We start from the raw sequence: 19,844 nt of genomic DNA, 5'->3' as shown, positions 1-19,844 counted from the left end.
AGGAGGGATTACAGAAGAGAGATGGAGTAAAAAATAAAAAAATCCTGTCCCCTCCATATACTCATTATCGTGCAACAGGAGCGAAGGAGGCCATTTATTGGCTGTTAGATTGATACAACGATAAAATTGGTTAAGGAATGAAACTGGGAAGGGAAGGGATTCAACAAGAGATGGATTAAAAAAAGATACTCTTATTCTCTTCATAAACTTAATTAACGTGTACTGGAAGGGAACTGGCGTAAAATCAACGGCATAAAAAATCAAAAAAACAGATGAGAAAAGAGAAGATAGGATATTGTACAGGGATGATGCGGGGGGGGGGGGATATCTTTTCCTAGCTTTTGTTTATTTCTCGTGTCAATATGAGAGCAGGAAAACGGCGGGCACTCAGCGGTCACAACAAGAACATCGCCTCTAGCTGTCCTGCCTTCCTCGTCACCTTCAGCCCCTCCTTCACGATAGAACCTTCTCCTGCCGATGGGAAAGTCGAGGAGAGTACGGACGAAAAGAAGATGAAAGGTGAGAGGGTGAAATACATAATAAAAGAGAGAGGAAGATAAAGAAAAAAGGTAGAAAGAAAAGACAAAGAAAAAGGTAGATAAAGGAAAGCATTGAGTAAGAAAAAGGGTGAAAGGGTCAAAGGGAAAGGGGGAAAGCTGGTGAAGGGAGAATGTAGGAAGGGCGCATGAATGTATGGATGGAAGGGGAGGCGAGGGAGGATGCCGAATGGATGACTGAGCAAAACACAAGTCATCCAGCAGCTCTCCTCTTTCATTAGTCACATTCACAGGCCGATGCGAACCTGATGACCCCGGGAATGACTGACTGACTAACGGACTGACGGACTGACTGGCTGACGGACTGAAGACGGATTGAGTGACTAACGGACTGACGGACTGACTGGCTGACGGACTGACGGACTGACTGACTAACGGACTGACGAATTGACTGGGTGACGGACTGAAGAGCTGATTGACTAACTGGCCGATTCAATTATTTACCTCCTTGTTTTACTGAGAGTAGAAAGGTGTTTTTGACTGATTGGTTAAGTGAATAAGCGAAAGACTGGCTGATTGACTGACCGATTTAAATATTTACCTCCTTGCTTTACTGAGAGACTTGAAAGCTCTTGTTAACTGATTGGCTGAGTGACTGACCGAGTGACTGACTGGCAGATTCAAATATTTACATCCTTTAAAGTGACAGTGGCATGAAAGCTTTTTTAACTGATTTACTGAGTGAGTGAGTGTGACTGGTTAACTGATTCGAATATTTACATCGTTTTATACTGAGAGTGGCGTGAAAGCACTGTTAACTGATTAAGTGAGTGAATATGTGCGTAGCTGATTCATATTTACATCCTTTGTGAGCGGACAGACAGGGAATTGAAAGCTCTTTGGTGGGAGACACGGGACAGATGAACAAAAGGGACGCAAACAAACTTACTGACTAACCGACCGACTGACTGACTGACTGGACCAAGAACACACTCAGTAGTAGTCAGTCATCAACGAAGAGAACGGAAACAGATTTACAGGCTAACAGACCGACTGACTGACTGACCGGCCCAAGAACACACTCAGTAGTAGCCAGGCATCATAGTCGTCGTACGGCCACCATATCCACCACCACCGCCGCCGCCGCCGCAGCTCCCTTGCACCGTTTGGGTCTGCGTTACGTACTGCGGCACCGTCTGGGTCTGAGTCACGAACTGCTGCTGCACGCGCGTCGACGTCACCGTCTGCGTCACGTACTGCGGCTGGACGCGTGTGGAAGTCACCGTCTGGGTCACGAACTGGGCCTGTCCTTGCTGAGTCTGCGTGATGTACTGCGGCACCGTCTGCGTCCGTGTGACCACTTGCTGCTGGATCCTGGTGGTGGTGATGGTCTGGGTGACGGTCTGTTGCTGCCCCTGGGTTACGAACTGGGTCTGGGTCACGAACTGGGTCTGCGTGATGTACTGCGGGACCTGTTGCGTCTGGGTCTGGGTGACGTATTGTACCTGGGTGCTGAAGCGGGTCTCCGTGCGCACCTGTGTGGAGAAGAGAACGTAAGGTAAGGTAAGGTAAAATAAGGTAAAGTAAGGGGAAGGGAAGGTAAGTTAGGGAGAAAGAAAGGGAAGGGAAGGGAGGGTGAGGGAGAGTGAATAGCGACCAGTAGTAGTAGTAGTAGTAGTAGTAGTAGTAGTAGTAGTAGTAGTAGTAGTAGTAGTAGTAGTAGTAGTAGTAGTAATAGTAGTAGTAGTAGTAGTAGTAGAAGTAGTAGTAGTAGTAGTAGTAGTAGTAGTAGTAGTAGTAGTAGTAGTAGTAGTATTCGACCCGATAGCTGCCTGTCACCGTGAGCTGCCCCTGGAAGCCGCCCACCACAGGAACGAGCAGGAGAAGACAAGGGCATACGGTGAAAGAATCCAACATGTAGATCAGGGCAGGTAGGTGGGTAGGGGGCGGAGAAGATATATAAGATGAGAAGAAGATAAGGTAAGGTAAGGTAAAGGAGAGTGAATGAGGACGGAGAAGGTATGGTAGGGAGAAGGTAAGGTAAGGTAAGGGAAGGGAGAGTGATTGGGGACGGCAGGTGGGTAGGGGACGGAGAAGGTATACAAGATGAGGAGAGGATAAGGTAAGGTAAGGTAAAGGAGAGTGAATGAGGACGGAGGTATGGTAGGGAGAAGATAAGGTAAGGGAAGGGAAGGGAGAGTGATTGGGGACGGCAGGTGGGTAAGGGACGGCAGGTGATCAACTGACAGGCTGACTACACTTTCCTTTTTTGACGTTTTCTATGTGTTGTTTGTTTTTTGTTTGTTTGTGTGTATGTATGTATGTTTGTTTTCTTGTTTGCTTCCCCGTCTTCTTGTTGTTGTTTATTGTTTTTGTGTTCATTATTAGTTTGTTTATTTGCTTTTTTTTTTTTTTGTCTGTGTGTCTGTAGTATTATCTGATTATTTTTCATCTGTAATTTTTGTTTGTTTGTCTGTCTTTATTTATCCATTTGTTTTTCGTATTAATTAACTGTGTGTGTTTGTTAATTTATCTATTCTAACTATTTGTTTATTTAATTATTTGCATTCTTTACTGTATAAGAGATGAATACAAAATAATAATCATGATAAAAAACATAGTCAACTTAACACCGGAAGATCAAAACACCTTCCTAATGACTCACCTGCGTCTGGAATTGAGTTGTGGTCTGGAACTGAGTCTGGAACTGGGTCTGGAATCTCGTCTGGAACTGCGTGGTGGTCACTGTCTGGAATTGGGTCTGGAACTGGGTCTGGAACTGGGTCTGGAACTGCGTCTGGAATTGCGTGCTGGTCACCGTCTGGAACTGGGTCTGGAACTGGGTTTGAATTGGGTCTGGAACTGAGTGGATGTAACTGTCTGGAATTGGGTCTGGAATTGGGTCTGGAATTGGGTCTGGAATTGCGTGGTGGTCTGAATTGCGTTTGGAACTGCGTCTGGAACTGGGTGCTGGTGACGGTCTGGAATTGGGTCTGGAATTGGGTCTGGAATTGCGTGGTGGTCTGGAATTGCGTCTGGAATTGCGTCTGGACCTGCGTGGTGGTGACGTACTGCAGGCGTGTGTCCGTGACGTAGGAGGTGATGGTGAAGTACTTGGCGCGCGTCACGTACTGAACGTTGCTTACCACCTGCCGGAGAGAGAGAGAGAGAGAGAGAGAGAGAGAGAGAGAGAGAGAGAGAGAGAGAGAGTTAGTTTGTTGTCATAGTAACTGAAATAATAATGATAGCAATGATAATGATAAAAGTGATAATGATGATAAAATAATATATCCTTCCTTCCCTCACTTTCCATCCTTTCCCCTCCTCTTCCTTCTCTTTCTTCCCTTTCTCCTTCTTATCTTCCACCTCTTTCCCTTCAACCTCCATTGTTCATTTTCTCTTCTTCTTTTACTCCTCCTCCTTCTTCTTCTTCTTCTTCTCTTCCTCCTCTGTCGACAACTACTGTTTCACCACCACCATCATCACCAGTCACCACCACCACCCATCACCATCACCACAACCTCCACTACCCATCCACCTAGTTACCCTCCTCACCCCAACCACCATCACCACCACCACCACCACTACCACCCACCTCCGTCTGCGTCTGTATCACCGGAGGCACCACGGACGTCACCACCTGCTGCTGCACCACCGTCGACGGGAAGTACCGCGTCTGCGTCACCTGCGAGTAGATCGTCGTCGGGAGTGCACGAGTTCGAGTCTGCACTACGGTCGTCGGCACCAGGCGGGTCGAGGTCAGCACAGACACGGAGATCTGGGGGCGGCATGTTCCCACGGGGTTACTGGGGGCGGGGTCGAAGGATGGCGTCTCGTACAGGCCTGACGGGACTTTGGGGACCCTCGGCGCCTGGTTGAGTGGCGGGAAGAAGTTGTTGTTGTTGTTGTTTGTGCTGTGTCCTGTCGCGGGGGGCTGACGAAGAGGCGCAGGAGCTTGGGCGGGGAGGGGACGGAAGGACTGCGCGGGGGCTGGAGCGGCGGCGGCGAAGTTGTTCTGTGAGGAAGGAAAAAGATGAGCAGAGGGATAGGAAGAGATGAGCAGAGAGTGAAGAAGGTAAGTAGAGGTGAGCAGAGGTGAGGAGGGGTGAAAAGGATGAGTAGAAAGTGAAAAGAGTGAGAAGAGGTGAGCAGAAGTGAGGAGAAAGTAAACAGATTAAGCAGAGAGGAAGGAAAATGATGAGCAGAATATGAAAAAAATGTTCAGCAGATGGGAAGAAAAAAGATGAGCAGAAAGCGTGAGAAGAGGTGAAGATGAGCAGAAAGTGAAAAGGATGAGTAGGAGAGAACGAAAAAGATGAGTAAAAAAAAATGAGCAGAGGGGAAGGAAAAGGATGATCAGGATTTGATGATAACCGATCCTTACGTGAGCTGAGAATATAGTGTCTCTGAATTCTACATGTGAAGGCATCCACACACACACACACACACACACACAAAAAAAAAAAAAAAAAAAAAAAAAAACGATCACACAAATACTAATAAAGACAAGATTCGTTTTACTCCAAGGAGACAAACAGATAATGAAGTTGTGAGAATCTGAAAGGGCTGACGATAGTGACGAGAAAGTGATGGGAAAGTGATGGCTGTAAGTTGTTAGAGAAGACGTTAAGGATATGAAGTATGTAAGAGAAGGGAACGAAGATGGGAAGATAATGATGAAGGCAATGTTTAGAAAGTGATTAGAAAGTGATGATAGGGATAATTGATTAGTTAGATGACTGACAAAACTTTTAGAGTAGGCTATATAACTTGTGAAGGGGTTGAAGGTGAGAAGATGATGAGAGTGAGAACGTGATTACAGTGAAAGTAATGATATAGATGAGAAAACGAATACTGACTCATAGATTAGGTTAAAAGACTAAGCACTTGAGTGAAGGCTAGGAAAGTGAATAGCAATTAATGATGGTAATGAGAAAATTGAGTAATGAAAATAATAGATTGATTAGTTGATATTATTTAAAGACACGTTATACATTATTCAAAGGGAAGAGGAAGAAGGTGAAAAGGTAAAAGTGATGATGGTTATGAAAATATGATAAATAATTGGTAGGTTAGTTAATATGACAAGATGGAGAAGGAGAGGAAGGTGAAAAGAGAACATAACAAGTGGTAACATAGCCTATTAATACATTGCCAAAACAGATCATAAGGTTACGAACATCACAACCCACGCCATTACCTACTATACACGAACATAACACCATAAAGTCAATTAGTATTTAAAAACCCGAATTAGAAGCTATGGGTTATGAATTATGGGGTAAATAAACGTGGTACTACTTCCTGAGGCGGAATAAAAAAACATTACCAGATCAACATAGCATATATCGGTTTCTTCCTAAAAGCTATCACACACAAATAGCGCTACCCATTTAAACTTATCATCTAAAACTTAATTACTAATATATTCAATACGAGTGGGAAGAATGAATAGCCGTTAATTAGACTGATTTGACTGTGGTATTATAGGAGTTATTGACGCACGTATGGGAACACTGCTCCTTGTGTCCTCCGCCGCCAGTTCAAGTCAGATCGTGCAAGCGGGAGGAATATCGTGGTTTCTTTTTTCAGTTTGCTAAGCGTGTAAGCCCGCGTCATGGCATAAAAGTGTTTAACTGGCTATAATTACGTGCAAACTGGATATACGTGAGCGTTTTGACTTACAGACGAACTAATTTACTTATAATCCGCTGTGAATACTGAACTTGCTGATAACAACCCGCCGGTGTGATAGCCTATTACTACTACTGTTACTACTACTTCTACTTCTACTACAATTACTATACTATTATTACTACTACAAAAACTACTACTACTTCTACTACTATTACTACTACTACTACTACTACTACTACTTCTACTACTACTGCTACTACTATTGCTACTCCTACTACACTACTACTACTACTACTACTACTACTATTACTACTACTACTACTTCTACTATTGCTACTCCTACTACACTACTACTACTACTACTACTACTACTACTATTGCTACTCCTACTACACTACTACTACTACTACTACTACTACTAACTACTACTACTACAACTACACTTCTATTACTACTACTGCTACGTTCTCTTCTCGTTCTCGCTCAAACGCTCCCTCCCTCAAAACGTTCCCTAGCACCTCACCAGCAACACCTTTGCAACAGCAACACATAAACGCTCTCTCTCTCTCTCTCTCTCTCTCTCTCTCTCTCAGACACTTCAGTCCATTCCTCCACCTCTTCTTTTATCTTCCTTTACATATTCATACTTATTCCTTTTCCTTCCTCTCTCTCTCTCTCTCTCTCTCTCTCTCTCTCTCTCTCTCTCTCTCTCTCTCTCTCACTCTCCACGTACCTGAGGGGGTCCATATGTCTGCGAGAGGCCCCCCAGCAGCTCCGGCAGCGCCTCCCCCAGCGTCGCCCCCACCAGGAGGAGGAGGAGTCGCAGGAAGCAGGAGGAGGAAGAGGGAGAGGAGGAGGAAGAAGAGGTCATGTTGGCTTTGTTCTTCTGCTTTACTGGTTCAGCTGAAAGGGAAGGTAAGGTGAAAGGTTAATCAAGTATACGTGTTACCTGTGATTCTCTCTCTCTCTCTCTCTCTCTCACGCAAGCACGATGCATTTCATTACTATTTTTTTTAAATTTACGATGGGGGAAACATGAGAGAGAGAGAGAGAGAGAGAGAGAGAGAGAGAGAGAGAGAGAGAGAGAGGAATGCTTGACTGGGAATGAAAGAGGAAAGTGGATAATCAAGGGAAGAAGACGAAGGAGAGACTTGAGGAGAGAGAGAGAGAGAGAGAGAGAGAGAGAGAGAGAGAGAGAGAGAGAGAGAGAGAGAGAGAAAATTAGATGAATTAGAGAAACTTCCCTCCACAATTGCTCACATAAATAGACTTTCTTCCTTCATCTCCGATCTCACTTCCAGGGGAGGAGGAAGAGGAGGAGGAGGAAGAAGAAGAATAGTATGAGGAGGGAGAAGGGAGGGAAGAGAAGGAAGAAGAGAAGGAAGAGAGAGAGAGAGAGAGAGAGAGAGAGAGAGAGAGAGAGAGAGAGGATGATAAAAAGCGGATTTCCCAGCATCCTAGGTGTGTGTGTGTGTGTGTGTGTAACGAAGTTCATCTCGTGTTTAGGTCACAGTCATGGACACGCATAAACAAACACACACGTACAAGGTCCTGAAAACCGGTCCGTTAGGCACACACACACACACACACACACACACACACACCATTCATCAGTTGCTTTCACTCCTCAATACATATGGCGTACAAAGTGTCTACCTTCCCTCCTTCCCATTCTCTCCCTCCTCCATCCCCTCTCCTCCCCATCCCCTTCACCCTTCTCCCTTCACCCACTCATCCATCCATCTCCTTCCCTTGCAACAAACCCCATTATCCTCTTCTCTTCATCCTCTCTTCCTGCCCTTCCTCTTCCTTTCTCTTCCTGTCTCCTCTCATCTCCTACGTATTGTTAACATCTTGCTACTTACGATACCTTCTCTGTCTCCTCTTCCTCCTCCTCTTCTTGCTACTCATCTGTTAGTTATCCACTTTCTCCAGTCTTCCCTCATTTACTCCCATCCTCACTTTTGTAGCTAATAGCTCTCCTCTTCTTCTTTCCCTCCTCCCCCTCCTCCTTCTCTTCCCCCTTATACTTGTACTCCTTCACCTCCTCCAGTTTCCTCTCACGTACCTATTCTCTTCCTTTTGTAACTAACAGCTCCCCACCACTTCCTCCTTCTCCTCTTCCCCCTCCTTCTCTTCTTCCTCCTCATAATCGTACTCCTTCACCTCTTCCAATTTCCTCTCATCATTTCCCTTCCTCTCTTTTGTAATGCTTAACCCCCCTTCTCTTATTCCCTTCCTCTTCTCCTCCTCCGTGATTCAGCAAGGTATTAGGGGTCAAGACGTGAGGTAAGCAGGTGAGGGAATAATCACTTTCACTTGTTTTTCGTGCCTGAGGGGGAAAGATGGCACCCTACAATTGTGACGTCAGACCTAGCTATTTCCCTACTCTTTGGCTGATTGGCTGGCTGGCTATCTACTCTCTGACTGGCTGATCGGCTGGCTATCTACGGTGAAGCTCTTTGATTGGTTGACTGGAAAAATGGGTTGTGAGCTGTTATGTGTGAGGCAGATAAACAGATAGATAGATAGATAGGTGGAAATTGAGAGATGGTGGTGGTGGTGATGTTGATAGTATTATTGGTGTTGATTTGATGGTGATGGTGATGATGTGGGAGGATAATGGTGGTGATTGGGGGGGATAATGGTGATGATGGAGGTAATGATGATGGTGGCGATGGTGATAATGTTCTTTCTCCCCATCACCATCATGACGCAGTTGTATGAAGGAAATAACCGTTGATTTTTATATCCGATTCTGTTACGTCGTTATTCTCTCTCTCTCTCTCTCTCTCTCTCTCTCTCTCTCTCTCTCTCTCTCTCTCTCTCGCATCGCTTAGAAAGTCGCATTTAGACACATTAATGAGTGACATCTAGGGAAGGTTCACACACACACACACACACACACACACACACACGCGTCACGCTACATTCAGCGCACAGTTCACGCACGCTTACTCACTCCTCTCTCTCTCTCTCTCTCTCTCTCTCTCTCTCTCTCGTTCACACACACGTATATTACTCTGTCTGTTTTGTGCAATTAGCCTGTCGTGCTTTCTTTGTACAGCTGTGTATGGTAAAGTGTTCTTTGTTATTCTTAGTTCGTGGTTGTTCATGAATATAGTTACTTGTTCACTGCAGGATTATTATAGCTGCTTCTACACAAGGGGCAGCACAGTACTTATCGGTCCTGTCATTGCCTAGCGCCAGTTTAATTTCATTCGTCCGTTCGCAAGCGTGAATGTTGATAGATGTGGCACATACGCATTGTTAGTTCTTGATTGGGTGAAAATCAACTGTGATAAATAATTAAGATTTTTTTTAATTATCTTTGAACGTTTATTTATACGAAACACACACACACACACACACACACACACACACACACACACACACACACACACACACACACACACACACCTTTTATAATTCCAAACACGTCGATTTGCATCTATGATATACCACATGAGCACATGAAAGAAAACTTGTGTCAAACAGCATACACTCTGATCATACTCGAATGAACACTGGCCGTTTAAATACCTACAATGTATATAACTTCAGGTAGTACATAAAGACATTTGGCACTGTGAGTTCAAATAAAAAATATTTCAACTATTTATTGCATAGGTAATGTTTAAAATATCCTACCATCACATTCAACGATATTCACACTGACCACCCCTGCCTTCATCATGCCCAGCCTCTTCCACCTCCTCCCGCCTCCACCTTGCTCCTATCCTCCACCCCCATCACTGATAACCTTTCCACCTTATACCTTCATCATCCCCAACCTCTTCCACCTCCCTCTGCCTCCACCTTGTTCCCATCCTCCACCTCCATCACTGTTGACCCTTCCACTCTTTACCTTCATGGTCCCCAGCCTCTTCCACCTCCCCATGCCTCCACTTTGCTCCTATCCTCCACCCCCATCACTGTTGACCCTTCCACCCTATACCGTACCTTCATCATCCCCAGCCTCTTCCACCTCCCCCTGCCTCCACCCTTGTTCCCATCCTCCACCCCCATCACTGTTGACCCTTCCACTCTATACCTTCATCATCCCCAGCCTCTTCCACCTCCCCCTGCCTCCACCCTTGTTCCCATCCTCCACCCCCATCACTGCTAACCTTTTCACCCATTATCTTTATCATCCCAGGCCTCTTTCACATCCCCCCCCACCCCCCCCGCTTACACCCTTCCTCCTAACCTCCTCCTCCTCCGTAACTGTTAACTCTTCCACCTCCAGACTCTTCCACCTCCCCCTACCTCTGTTCTTCCTCCTCTCCTCCACCCAGTACTGCATGTTATCTCCACCCCCCTCAACCCTTCCATCCCCCAACCTATCCCGTCTTCCCCTGTCACTTTACCCCCATTCCCCATGGTCCCATCCCCCCTACCCCTACCACTTCGCACTCCACCTCCCTTCCTGTTCCATTTCCACCCCCCACCCCTTCACCTCCTGGACCCCCCCCCTCCTCTAAGCATGCAAGATTAATTAAAGGGGGGCGGTCATGCTATCTATAGGCGTGACATGCTTGCTGCCATCACGCTAAGAGAGAGAGAGAGAGAGAGAGAGAGAGAGAGAGAGAGAGAGAGAGAGAGAGAGAGAGAGAGAGAGATATGCGTGTTTTTTATCTACTTCCTCCCCCTCTTTCTTTCTCTGTTCTAATAATTCTCATTTCCCTTTCCTCCGCTTTCTTTTTTTTTTTCTCTTCCTCCTCACACTTTCATTCTTTCTTTCTTTCCCTCTTTCTCACTTTTCCCTTTTGTTTTTCCTCCGACTTTCATTAACGTGTATTAGCGGCGATGATGTTTTTTTTTCTCTTTTTCCTCTTCCTTCCTTCCGCCAATTTAAACACACACACACACACACACACACACACACACACACACACACAGTGGTCTAATCGAAAGCTGGTTTTATATATATATTTTCTTTCTCTTAATGTGTGTGTGTGTGTGTGTGTGTGTGTGTGTGCTTTCACCGCGGTCACATCTCGGCGTCACAGTCACAATAGTCGTCACAACAAAGAATTTCCCGCAGATCGAGCCTGTGCATTAGAGTTGTTATTATCCCCCGCCTCAACGTAGCGAGAAGGGTGGTTAGGTTTTCGTCGTTGTCCATCTGCTTGTCTTTACTTGTCTGTCTGTCTGTCGGTACTACAACATTTCCAATACGAGTAGAAAGTCTCCAAATACACACGAGAACATCCTTAGGTGAGTATCTCAAACTATGACTTTTGGGAACACTCCAAAAAATTAATGAAGGCGAATGAATTTTTTCTGACAGTAAAGGAAGCAGCTCAAAGGAAAAAAAAAAAGATAGACAACAATGAAAAAAATAAGCCCTCAAATCACTGTCCCTATAAAAACGAGTTCAGAGGAGTGGCCAAAAGAGAGGTTAATTTCGGGAGGAGAGGTGTCCTGATACTCTCCTCTTGAAATTAAAAGAAATGAATGAATGAAAAATCTGAATGCCTGAATAACTTAGGCCGACGATATGAAAAAGAAAACTACCGTCAATTGAAGAAAGACCATGAGTGTTTACCGTATTTTTCATCCCGTAGACGGCGTGGAAGGAAATGACGATTCCATTCAGATAAAAAATAACAATATGGCGATAAGATTTTTTGGAATATGCTTTATCCTTATTATTATTATTATTATTATTATTATTATTATTATTATTATTATTATTATTATTATTATTATTATTATTGTTGTTGTTGTTGTTGTTGTTGTTGTTGTTGTTGTTGTTGTTGTTATTAGGCCTATTATTATTATTATTATTATTATTATTATTATTATTATTATTATTATTATTATTATTATCATCATTATGACTATTATTGTTGTTGTTAGTATAGTTATTATTGCTGTTGTTTTCATTTTTGCGTTCATTGTCATCACCACCACCACTGCCACCACCGCTACCAATATTGGCCACTGCAATACCACAACACAGTAGTTAGCCAATCACCATCACATATGCAACCACCACCATCACTAATATCATACCACCACAAAACACACACACACACACACACACACACACACACACACACTCACCGGCGGCAGCAGCACCTAACAATCCTGTAGTTAGTAAAGGAGTGATCCACGCGCCGCCTCGAAGTCCCCCTTATATAGCTACACCTTCTCTGCTACCCCCCTCCCCCACCCACCCATGCCCCTTCCCCGCCCCCTACACCCTCCCTCTAGTGCCTCTTCCTTTCTCTCTGCCATCCTTCCTCTACGCCTCCTCCTCCTCTCTCTCCTCCTACCCCTTCCCCTTTCTTTCCTTTTCCTTTTCTTTTTTTTCTGTCCCATCCTCTGCCTTTTCCTTTCTCCCTCCTTCCCTTATAATACGCAGCCTCCTCCTTTTCTCTTCCTCCCTTCCTCCTTTTTTTCCTTCTTCTTTCTCTCCATCTCCTAATATCTTTTCTCCTATCATCTCCTCCCCTCCTTACCCCCTCTCCCATCCCCTTCCTGCTCTCCTTCTTTCTCTCTTGCCTCCCCCTCCTTTCTTTTCTCTCTTCTCTTCTTTTTTCCTTCTCCTTTCTTTGTTCCTCCTACCTCGTCTTCTTTCCTTTTCTTTTCTTTCCTCCTCCTTCTACTTCTTTCTCTCCTCCTCCTGCGCGTGTTCCTCCTCCTCCTACTATTACTCTATCTCCTCCTCCTCCTCCTCCTCCTCCTCCTTCTCTTCTTTTATCTTCTCTTCATAATCACCATACTCCTCTTTCTCCCCTTTCTCCTCCTGTCTTTCTTCTTTTCTCTCCTCCTCCTCTTTCTCCTCTTCTCTCCTACTACTACTCTCTTCTTACTTGTTCTTCCTCTCCACTTTTCTATGCTACTCCTCGTCCTTTTTCTTCTCCTCCTTTCTCTCCTCCTTCTACGCATATTACTTCTACTACTATTAAATTTATTTTCTCCTCTACTTCCTCCTCTTCTTTTCTCTCCTTCTTCTATTTCCTCCCTCCTCTTTTCTTCTACGACTCTTTCTCTTTTTCTTTTACTCGTCCTTTCTCTCCTCCTCCTCCTCCTCCTCCTCTCTTTTTACTCCAGTAGTAGTAGTAGTAGTAGTAGTAGTAGTAGTAGTAGTAGTAGTAGTAGTAGTAAAATTGCAAAGGAAAGTAAATGATGGTGGGGGTGATGGTGATGGTGGTTGTGTGATGATAGTTTGATGTTGATGGCACGTGATAATGGTGATGTTAAGGCAGTGGGAGGTAAAGAATACGTGTCGGCAGACTGATTAAGTTGCGGTGTGTGTGTGTGTGTGTGTGTGTGTGTGTGTGTGTGTGTGTGTGTGTGTGTGTGTGTGTGTTTGTTATATGCCTTGGGTTCCCGTCACCATCAGTTCTTTTTTTTTTTTTTTTTTTTTACGTGTACGCCTGTAGCGCCGGTAGGGTTTTCTTGAGGGGCCTAGATGGTACTCAGCCCCAGCCCGTCATGGCGCAGGCAAGTGTTTACAGTGGCGCCAGCCAATCAGTCAGTCAGTCAGTTACTCGGTTCTTCACTCAGTCAATAAGTCATTTAGTCAGTTAAAGCAGGCAGTCAATTAGTCAGTCATTCAAACAAGTGATCAGTCAGTCAGTCAGTCAATCAGTCAATTAACCAAGCAGTCAGCCAGTCAGTCAGTCAGTCAATCAGTCAATTAACCAAGCAGTCAGCCAGTCAAACAGCATCAGTCAGTCAGCCAGTCAGTCAGTCAGTCAATCAGTCAATTAACCAAGCAGTCAGCCAGTCAAACAGCATCAGTCAGTCAGCCAGTCAAACAGTATCAGTCAGTCAGCCAGTCAAACAGTATCAGTCAGTCAGCCAGTCAAACAGTATCAGTCAGTCAGCCAGTCAAACAGTATCAGTCAGTCAGCCAGTCAAACAGTATCAGTCAGTCAGCCAGTCAAACAGTATCAGTCAGTCAGCCAGTCAAACAGCATCAGTCAGTCAGCCAGTCAAACAGTATCAGTCAGTCAGCCAGTCAAACAGTATCAGTCAGTCAGCCAGTCAAATAGTATCAGTCAGTCAGTCAGTCAGTCACTTAGTCGGTCATTCATTGTCGGGGTGAGGTAATCTTGGGTGGATGGGGGCAGGAGGGGGGAGGGGAGTAGCAGGTGACACAGACTTACTCAGGTGTGCTGTGCATCCATGGAGGGCCAGTTAATTAGCACCTGATGTAACACTTATTCGAGGCAACACACAGGTGAGGGAGATGCGGATGAGCTCTTCACTGATGCTCTTCTTCACTTTCTCTTCTATGTTCCTCTTCTCTCTTCCCTCATTTATCTCTTTCTCTTATTTCATCCTCGTATCTCTTCCTGACACTTTTTCTCTTCTTTTTATTCTACTTTGCTTTCCTTCCTTCAATATTTTTTACTCCTCTATCTTGTCTGTTCTGCCTACCTTATTCATTCCATATTTATTTCTCCCTCACCCTCTCTTATTCTTATTCTATTCTATTCCTTCCTTTCCCCTACCTTTCGAATCTATCTATCCTTTCTTACTTTCTAGATATCTTTCTGCCGTTCTTTTTAAATTTCTTTCAAGCTTTTTCTCGTTCTTACTATCTTTATCTTTCATTCAAGCTTTCTTTTTTACTTTCTATTTTTCTTTGTCTTTCTTTATATATCTTTCAAACTTTCTTCCTGTCATTCATTCATTCAAACTTTATCATTCTTATATTTTTTCGCTCTAGCTTTCCTTCCTTCCTCATTTTTTCCTTCCTGTCATTGGTGATGTATTAACGGAACCCATTGACTACGTATTTCCTACCAGAAGACCTCACCAAGCTACAGGCATGAAACAAAAAGTGGCTGCGACAGTTCAATGAGGAAAAATGTAGTCATGCACATTGGGAGGGGATATCCAGCAAACCAATACTACATGGGAAACACTCCACTATCTACCACAGAGACAGAGAAAGACATGGGATTTTATGTTATCAGGCTACCAGTGAAGGAAAAATCCGTACCAATCGCAGCAGACGGGTTAACCAGATAAATAAGATGAACCTAAAAATAATAATGAGACGAAGATGAGCAAAGTGGTAGAGAGACCTCCCCACCTCCCCACCCTCTTTCCTCCCTCCCTTCTCTCCCCTCTCTTCCATTGTCTTCCTCCCCGAACCACTCACCCACCCGCTCATCACATCATTCAGAACAACTTGTATTTTCGTTCGCCGCTACTTACAATGCATCACGCGGAGTCATTGCTTCCGGCCCTGCTTCCTTCAGACACAGAGGCCCATAGTCTGACGCTTTCGGCTCTCGCAACCACTAGTACCAAAGGCCACAAAGGAGATTAGTCGGGTTCCCAGGAGTCTTTTTCGCGTCCATGGTGCAGAAGCCTTGTCTAACTACGGTATCACTAGGCTCATTGAGATACCCATGGAAATACTAACACAACCTCTACGGAAGCCTAATCAAATGTGAATAGGTGTGTGTGTGTGTGTGTGTGTGTGTGTGTGTGTGTGTGTGTCACGTTGGAGGAGGGGAAGAGGTGGAGAGAGAGAGAGAGAGAGAGAGAGAGAGAGAGAGAGAGAGAGAGAGAGAGAGAGAGAGAGAGAGAGAGAGAGAGAGAGAGAGAGAGAGAGAGAGAGAAGGGGGGATGAGGATGAGGGGGAAGTTTTAGTAAAGGAAGTCTGTATTTTGGAGGAAGGAAGACAAAGGCAAAGGTAGTGGTGGTGGTGGTGGAGGTGGTGGTGGTGGTGGTGGAAGCACAGGTAACAACAGCTGGGGGAGGTAGAGTGGAGGTATGCAGGTGTGTGGAGGCCCTGGTGGAGGAGTGTGTATGGAGGTGTGGAGGTGTGGAGGAGGAAAGGTGAAGGGAAGAAAAGATGAGGCCGGGGGCATGACCTCTGTATAGCATTACCTCCTCCTCCTCCTCCTCCTCCTCCTCCACTTTTCTTACTTTCCCTATTTTTAACTCCTTTCTCTATTTTCGTTATCCTTCATGTTGTTATTGTTGTTGTTGTTGTTGTTGTGATTGTTTTATGTTACTGTTCTGCGGTTTTGTGGCTGTAGTTGTAGCCTATGTATGCTGTATGAGGATAGACTGAAGCATTTAAATCTACACTCTTTAGAAAGGCCAAGTTTATAAATGAATGAAGGGCTTTAATAAGTGGGGATATCAATAGCTTTTTCGTCATAAAAGAGTCAGGTAGGACACGTAGCAATGGTTTTAAGTTAGATAAATTCATATTCAACAAAGACATAGGCAAGAATTTGTTTACCATTAGAGTCATGGATGAGCGGAACAGGCTTGGCAGTCATGTTGTGGGTGCCAATACCATAGATACATTCAAGAAGAGGTTCAATAAAGTCATGGATAGTGAGATAAGGCGGGGTTAGGTTTACAGGAGCTGCCTTGTATGGACCAACCGGCCTCTTGCAGACTCCTTATGTTCTTATGCTGTTGTGGAGGTGGTAGCAGTGATGGTGATGGTGGTGGTTGGTTGTCTTCATTTTTTTCTTCTTTCAAAATCTTTCTTTCTTCCTTTGGTTTCTCATTGCGTTATTCCTCTCTGTACCTTCAGTCACGATTCACTTTTATTTTCACGACCCTATTTTCACGACCCTATTAGGCTACACGACGTCCTGCATCTCTCTCTCTCTCTCTCTCTCTCTCTCTCTCTCTCTCTCTCTCTCTCTCTCTCTCTCTCTCTCTCTCTCTCCACACCCTCTCGTCTTTCACTCAATAACTCGTAACAATCTCGCCTTTTGCCCACCGTTAGACAAAGACAATTATCCCCATCAACACATTACTTACCCATTATTTTCAACCTGAGACTTTCCCCTTCACTTACCCCCCTGCTCCCCCTTCGACAACTTTCTTTTTGGGCGTCTGTTTGTCTTTCCCTCGTTCTTTATTTTCGCGTGGGTGTGCGAGACTCGTTGTGTTGACAGATGGGCAGATAGATACACTCGCACATATGACGCCCAGCTAGTTCGCGAGCCTACGGGAATTGGTGGGTGAGAGAAGAAAGAATAAGGGAGAAAGGGAAGGAAGGAAGGGAGTATTAGGGATCTAGTTGGTGCTTTGCTTGTTTGTATTTAGATTTTTTTTTTTTTTTTTTTTTTTTTTTTTTTTTACTTACCGGTGTGATAGTTTAGTGTAGGATTCATTTGTTTATTTGTTTGTTTTCTCTTTTTTTTTCATCCTGTTCGTGTTCGTTTTCTTCTTTCTTCGTCTATTACCTCTAATACTTTTTTTCCTTTATTTCTTCTTCTTTTTCTTCTTCTTCTTCTTCTTCTTCTTCTTCTTCTTCTTCTTCTTCCTCTTCTTCCTCTTCTTCCTCCTACTCCAATTCTTCTTTTAACTCTTCTTCATCGTTATCTTCTGCTTCATTGTCATCATCATCATCATTATCTTCTTCTTCTTCTTCTTCTCCTTTTTCTCCTTCTTCCTCATCATCTTCCTCTTCATCTTCATCATCATTTTCCACCTCCTCCTCATCATCATCAACATCACCTTCCTCTTCTTCACCATCATCTTCCTCTTCACCATCATTCATTATCTTCCACTTCCTGTACTTCCCAGGGCGAGACTCAACCATCAGAGCCTATCTACCCACTGAGCCTCCCTGGGTGAAAGGTAAACCATTAGTCTATTCATTCCAAGAGGAGGCTTACCCCTATAAGTCATCCCGTTAGCTTGTCTGTCCACCCATGTTATTATTACTGATCCTCTCCTAAGACGCATTCAGGGGACAAGAAAACCTACCCACTCGTTCGCCTCAAGTAGTATTGGTGTTGGGAAGTTGTTTGGGGTTTCTGAGTGTCATTCTATCTGTCTGTCTTCATATATCTATCTATCTATCTATTTATAACTATCTATCTATCTATCAGTCTATCCATGTCTTACCTCGCCCCTATCACTCACTAAATACATATAAACTTACACAAATGACCTGTTTTTCATCTTTTATTTCTCTACATCTCTACATTAACTGTTCTCCTGACACTTAGTAACGGCGAGGCATGTCCATTCTTGAGGCAGTAATAGTCTCCTCTGGTACAAGTAGTTATCTAAAACCCGCGAAGTAAGCCAGTGAAATAAACTTTAATCCTGTGCAAAAGCGTGTAGATTTGGCAGCATACAAGTTTCCCACAGTGCCGGGTCTAGCATCTGAGGAAGCTAAGTAAGATAATGTTCGGCCTCCTAATGTATCCCACTCCTGTATTTGTATAGAATTCTTAGACCTTAAAATATTATATATCAAGAGATATTTTTCACATATAAGAATAAAAGTGTTGGTGGTAAAAATCTATTATTGTGGAGACTTCGGTATTAGTCATATTATTTTTTTCATATTTTGTTGGGGGGGGCTTTGCAGTTACGGGTCCTAAGTGGCTGCATGCGTGTCATGTACCCATAACCGGCACAGGGCAGAAGAAAGATAGAAAGGAGGGAGAGTCTCACGCCTTACCCAAGCGTTTCCCTGCTAAGAGAGGTCAATTATTACCAACTCAGAAAACAACCTCAGCTATAACGCGCTTTTCGCCTTAGTTGAATTCCGCTTGGTTCTCTTTTAGTTACTTTTTTTCTTGGATTATTTCCCCGGTACTATTACTAACAAAGAAAAGTGAAATGTAGGACGTAGCCATGAACAAGTAAAAGTGGCTCCTCGAAAGTATGCAGAGAGGGAGCGGGGTGTGGATGGCAGATATTGTTGTAACCTATCTTAAGGGCAGGGAGGAGAGCTGGCAAAGTGGGCGTCAGGGTTTTCCTTTCCATAATGACGTGTGGCCGTGTTTTCTAACCTACGCCATTGGAGTTTGAGGGAGTTTGTTTTCGTTGCGTATTGTTTGCTTGTTTATTTGTTTGTTTGTTAGGAAATCGCAAAAAGTACCAGTTCATTTTTTTTATTTAAACTTATTGAAAATGTGTATTTAGTATGGGTCGAGAAAGGAAACAATATTTTTTTTTCGGATAAACACCGTATGAATGATGAACAAAGGATTAAACTGAGACGGATGGGCTTCGGGCAGCCCTTTGGAGAACCCGTCTGTGTTTTGAGGACAGACCATAATTGTTTCCAGAGGGCACCGTTCCGATAAAATGTGTGTGTGTGTGTGTGTGTGAGAGAGAGAGAGAGAGAGAGAGAGAGAGAGAGAGAGAGAGAGAGAGAGAGAGAGAGAGAGAGAGAGAGAGAGAGAGAGGTGCAGTGATGTATTCTTATATATCACAATAACTCCCATTATAATTTTTACTAATGCCTGCAACAATCCCCACCTTTTCCGTTCTATATTCTTTCTATCTTTTTTTGTTTTTATATCTTTGTACAACCCTTGAACGTCTTTTGTAAAATATGTATCTATCTATTGTTTTCTTTGAATTGAAGCGGACAGGAGAGACGAGGTTTCAGCCGTATATGGAAGTCATGCCTTGAAGGAAGTTTGCGGTCTCAGAATGCTCTTGTTTCCTAATGCTCGTGTTTCTTTCCTAATATTTCGTAGGGGGAATAGGATCTGGTGGGGATAGGAGGACCCGCTCGCTGGAAGGAAGACGGTGGAGAGGAAAAGGGAGAATTTCCTTCGTGTTTTTTTTTTTCAAATATTCGTTTTTCTTCCTTAACACCGGGAAGGAGTGGAATCACCTGGCGGGGATAGGAGGACCTGCTCGCGGGAAGGAAGGTGGAAGGAGAGGGAAGGGGAGTTTAGTTCCCATTAGTGTGACCGCGTTTTCCTTTTCATATATTCGTGTTTGTCATAT

The 19,844-nt window shown here is 44.1% G+C and overlaps 1 protein-coding gene across 1 annotated transcript; it reads right to left on the bottom strand.

Moving 5' to 3' along the window:
- Positions 1–318: 318 nt before the first annotated feature.
- On the bottom strand, positions 319–12,234 carry LOC127003262 (MHC class II regulatory factor RFX1-like). Its single transcript, XM_050869688.1, is given in 7 exon segments — positions 319–2,032; positions 3,163–3,348; positions 3,351–3,426; positions 3,498–3,646; positions 4,093–4,512; positions 6,868–7,037; positions 12,207–12,234. Coding segments are annotated over 6 exon segments (1,422 nt in total). The 5' UTR covers positions 7,006–7,037; positions 12,207–12,234; the 3' UTR covers positions 319–1,579.
- Positions 12,235–19,844: the final 7,610 nt, after the last annotated feature.

This window comes from Eriocheir sinensis, chromosome 25 (assembly GCF_024679095.1).
Source record: "Eriocheir sinensis breed Jianghai 21 chromosome 25, ASM2467909v1, whole genome shotgun sequence".
Lineage (NCBI taxonomy): Eukaryota > Metazoa > Arthropoda > Malacostraca > Decapoda > Varunidae > Eriocheir > Eriocheir sinensis.
The sequence above is the reverse complement of the archived record's forward strand: the minus strand, read 5'-3'. Positions and strand labels throughout refer to the sequence as shown.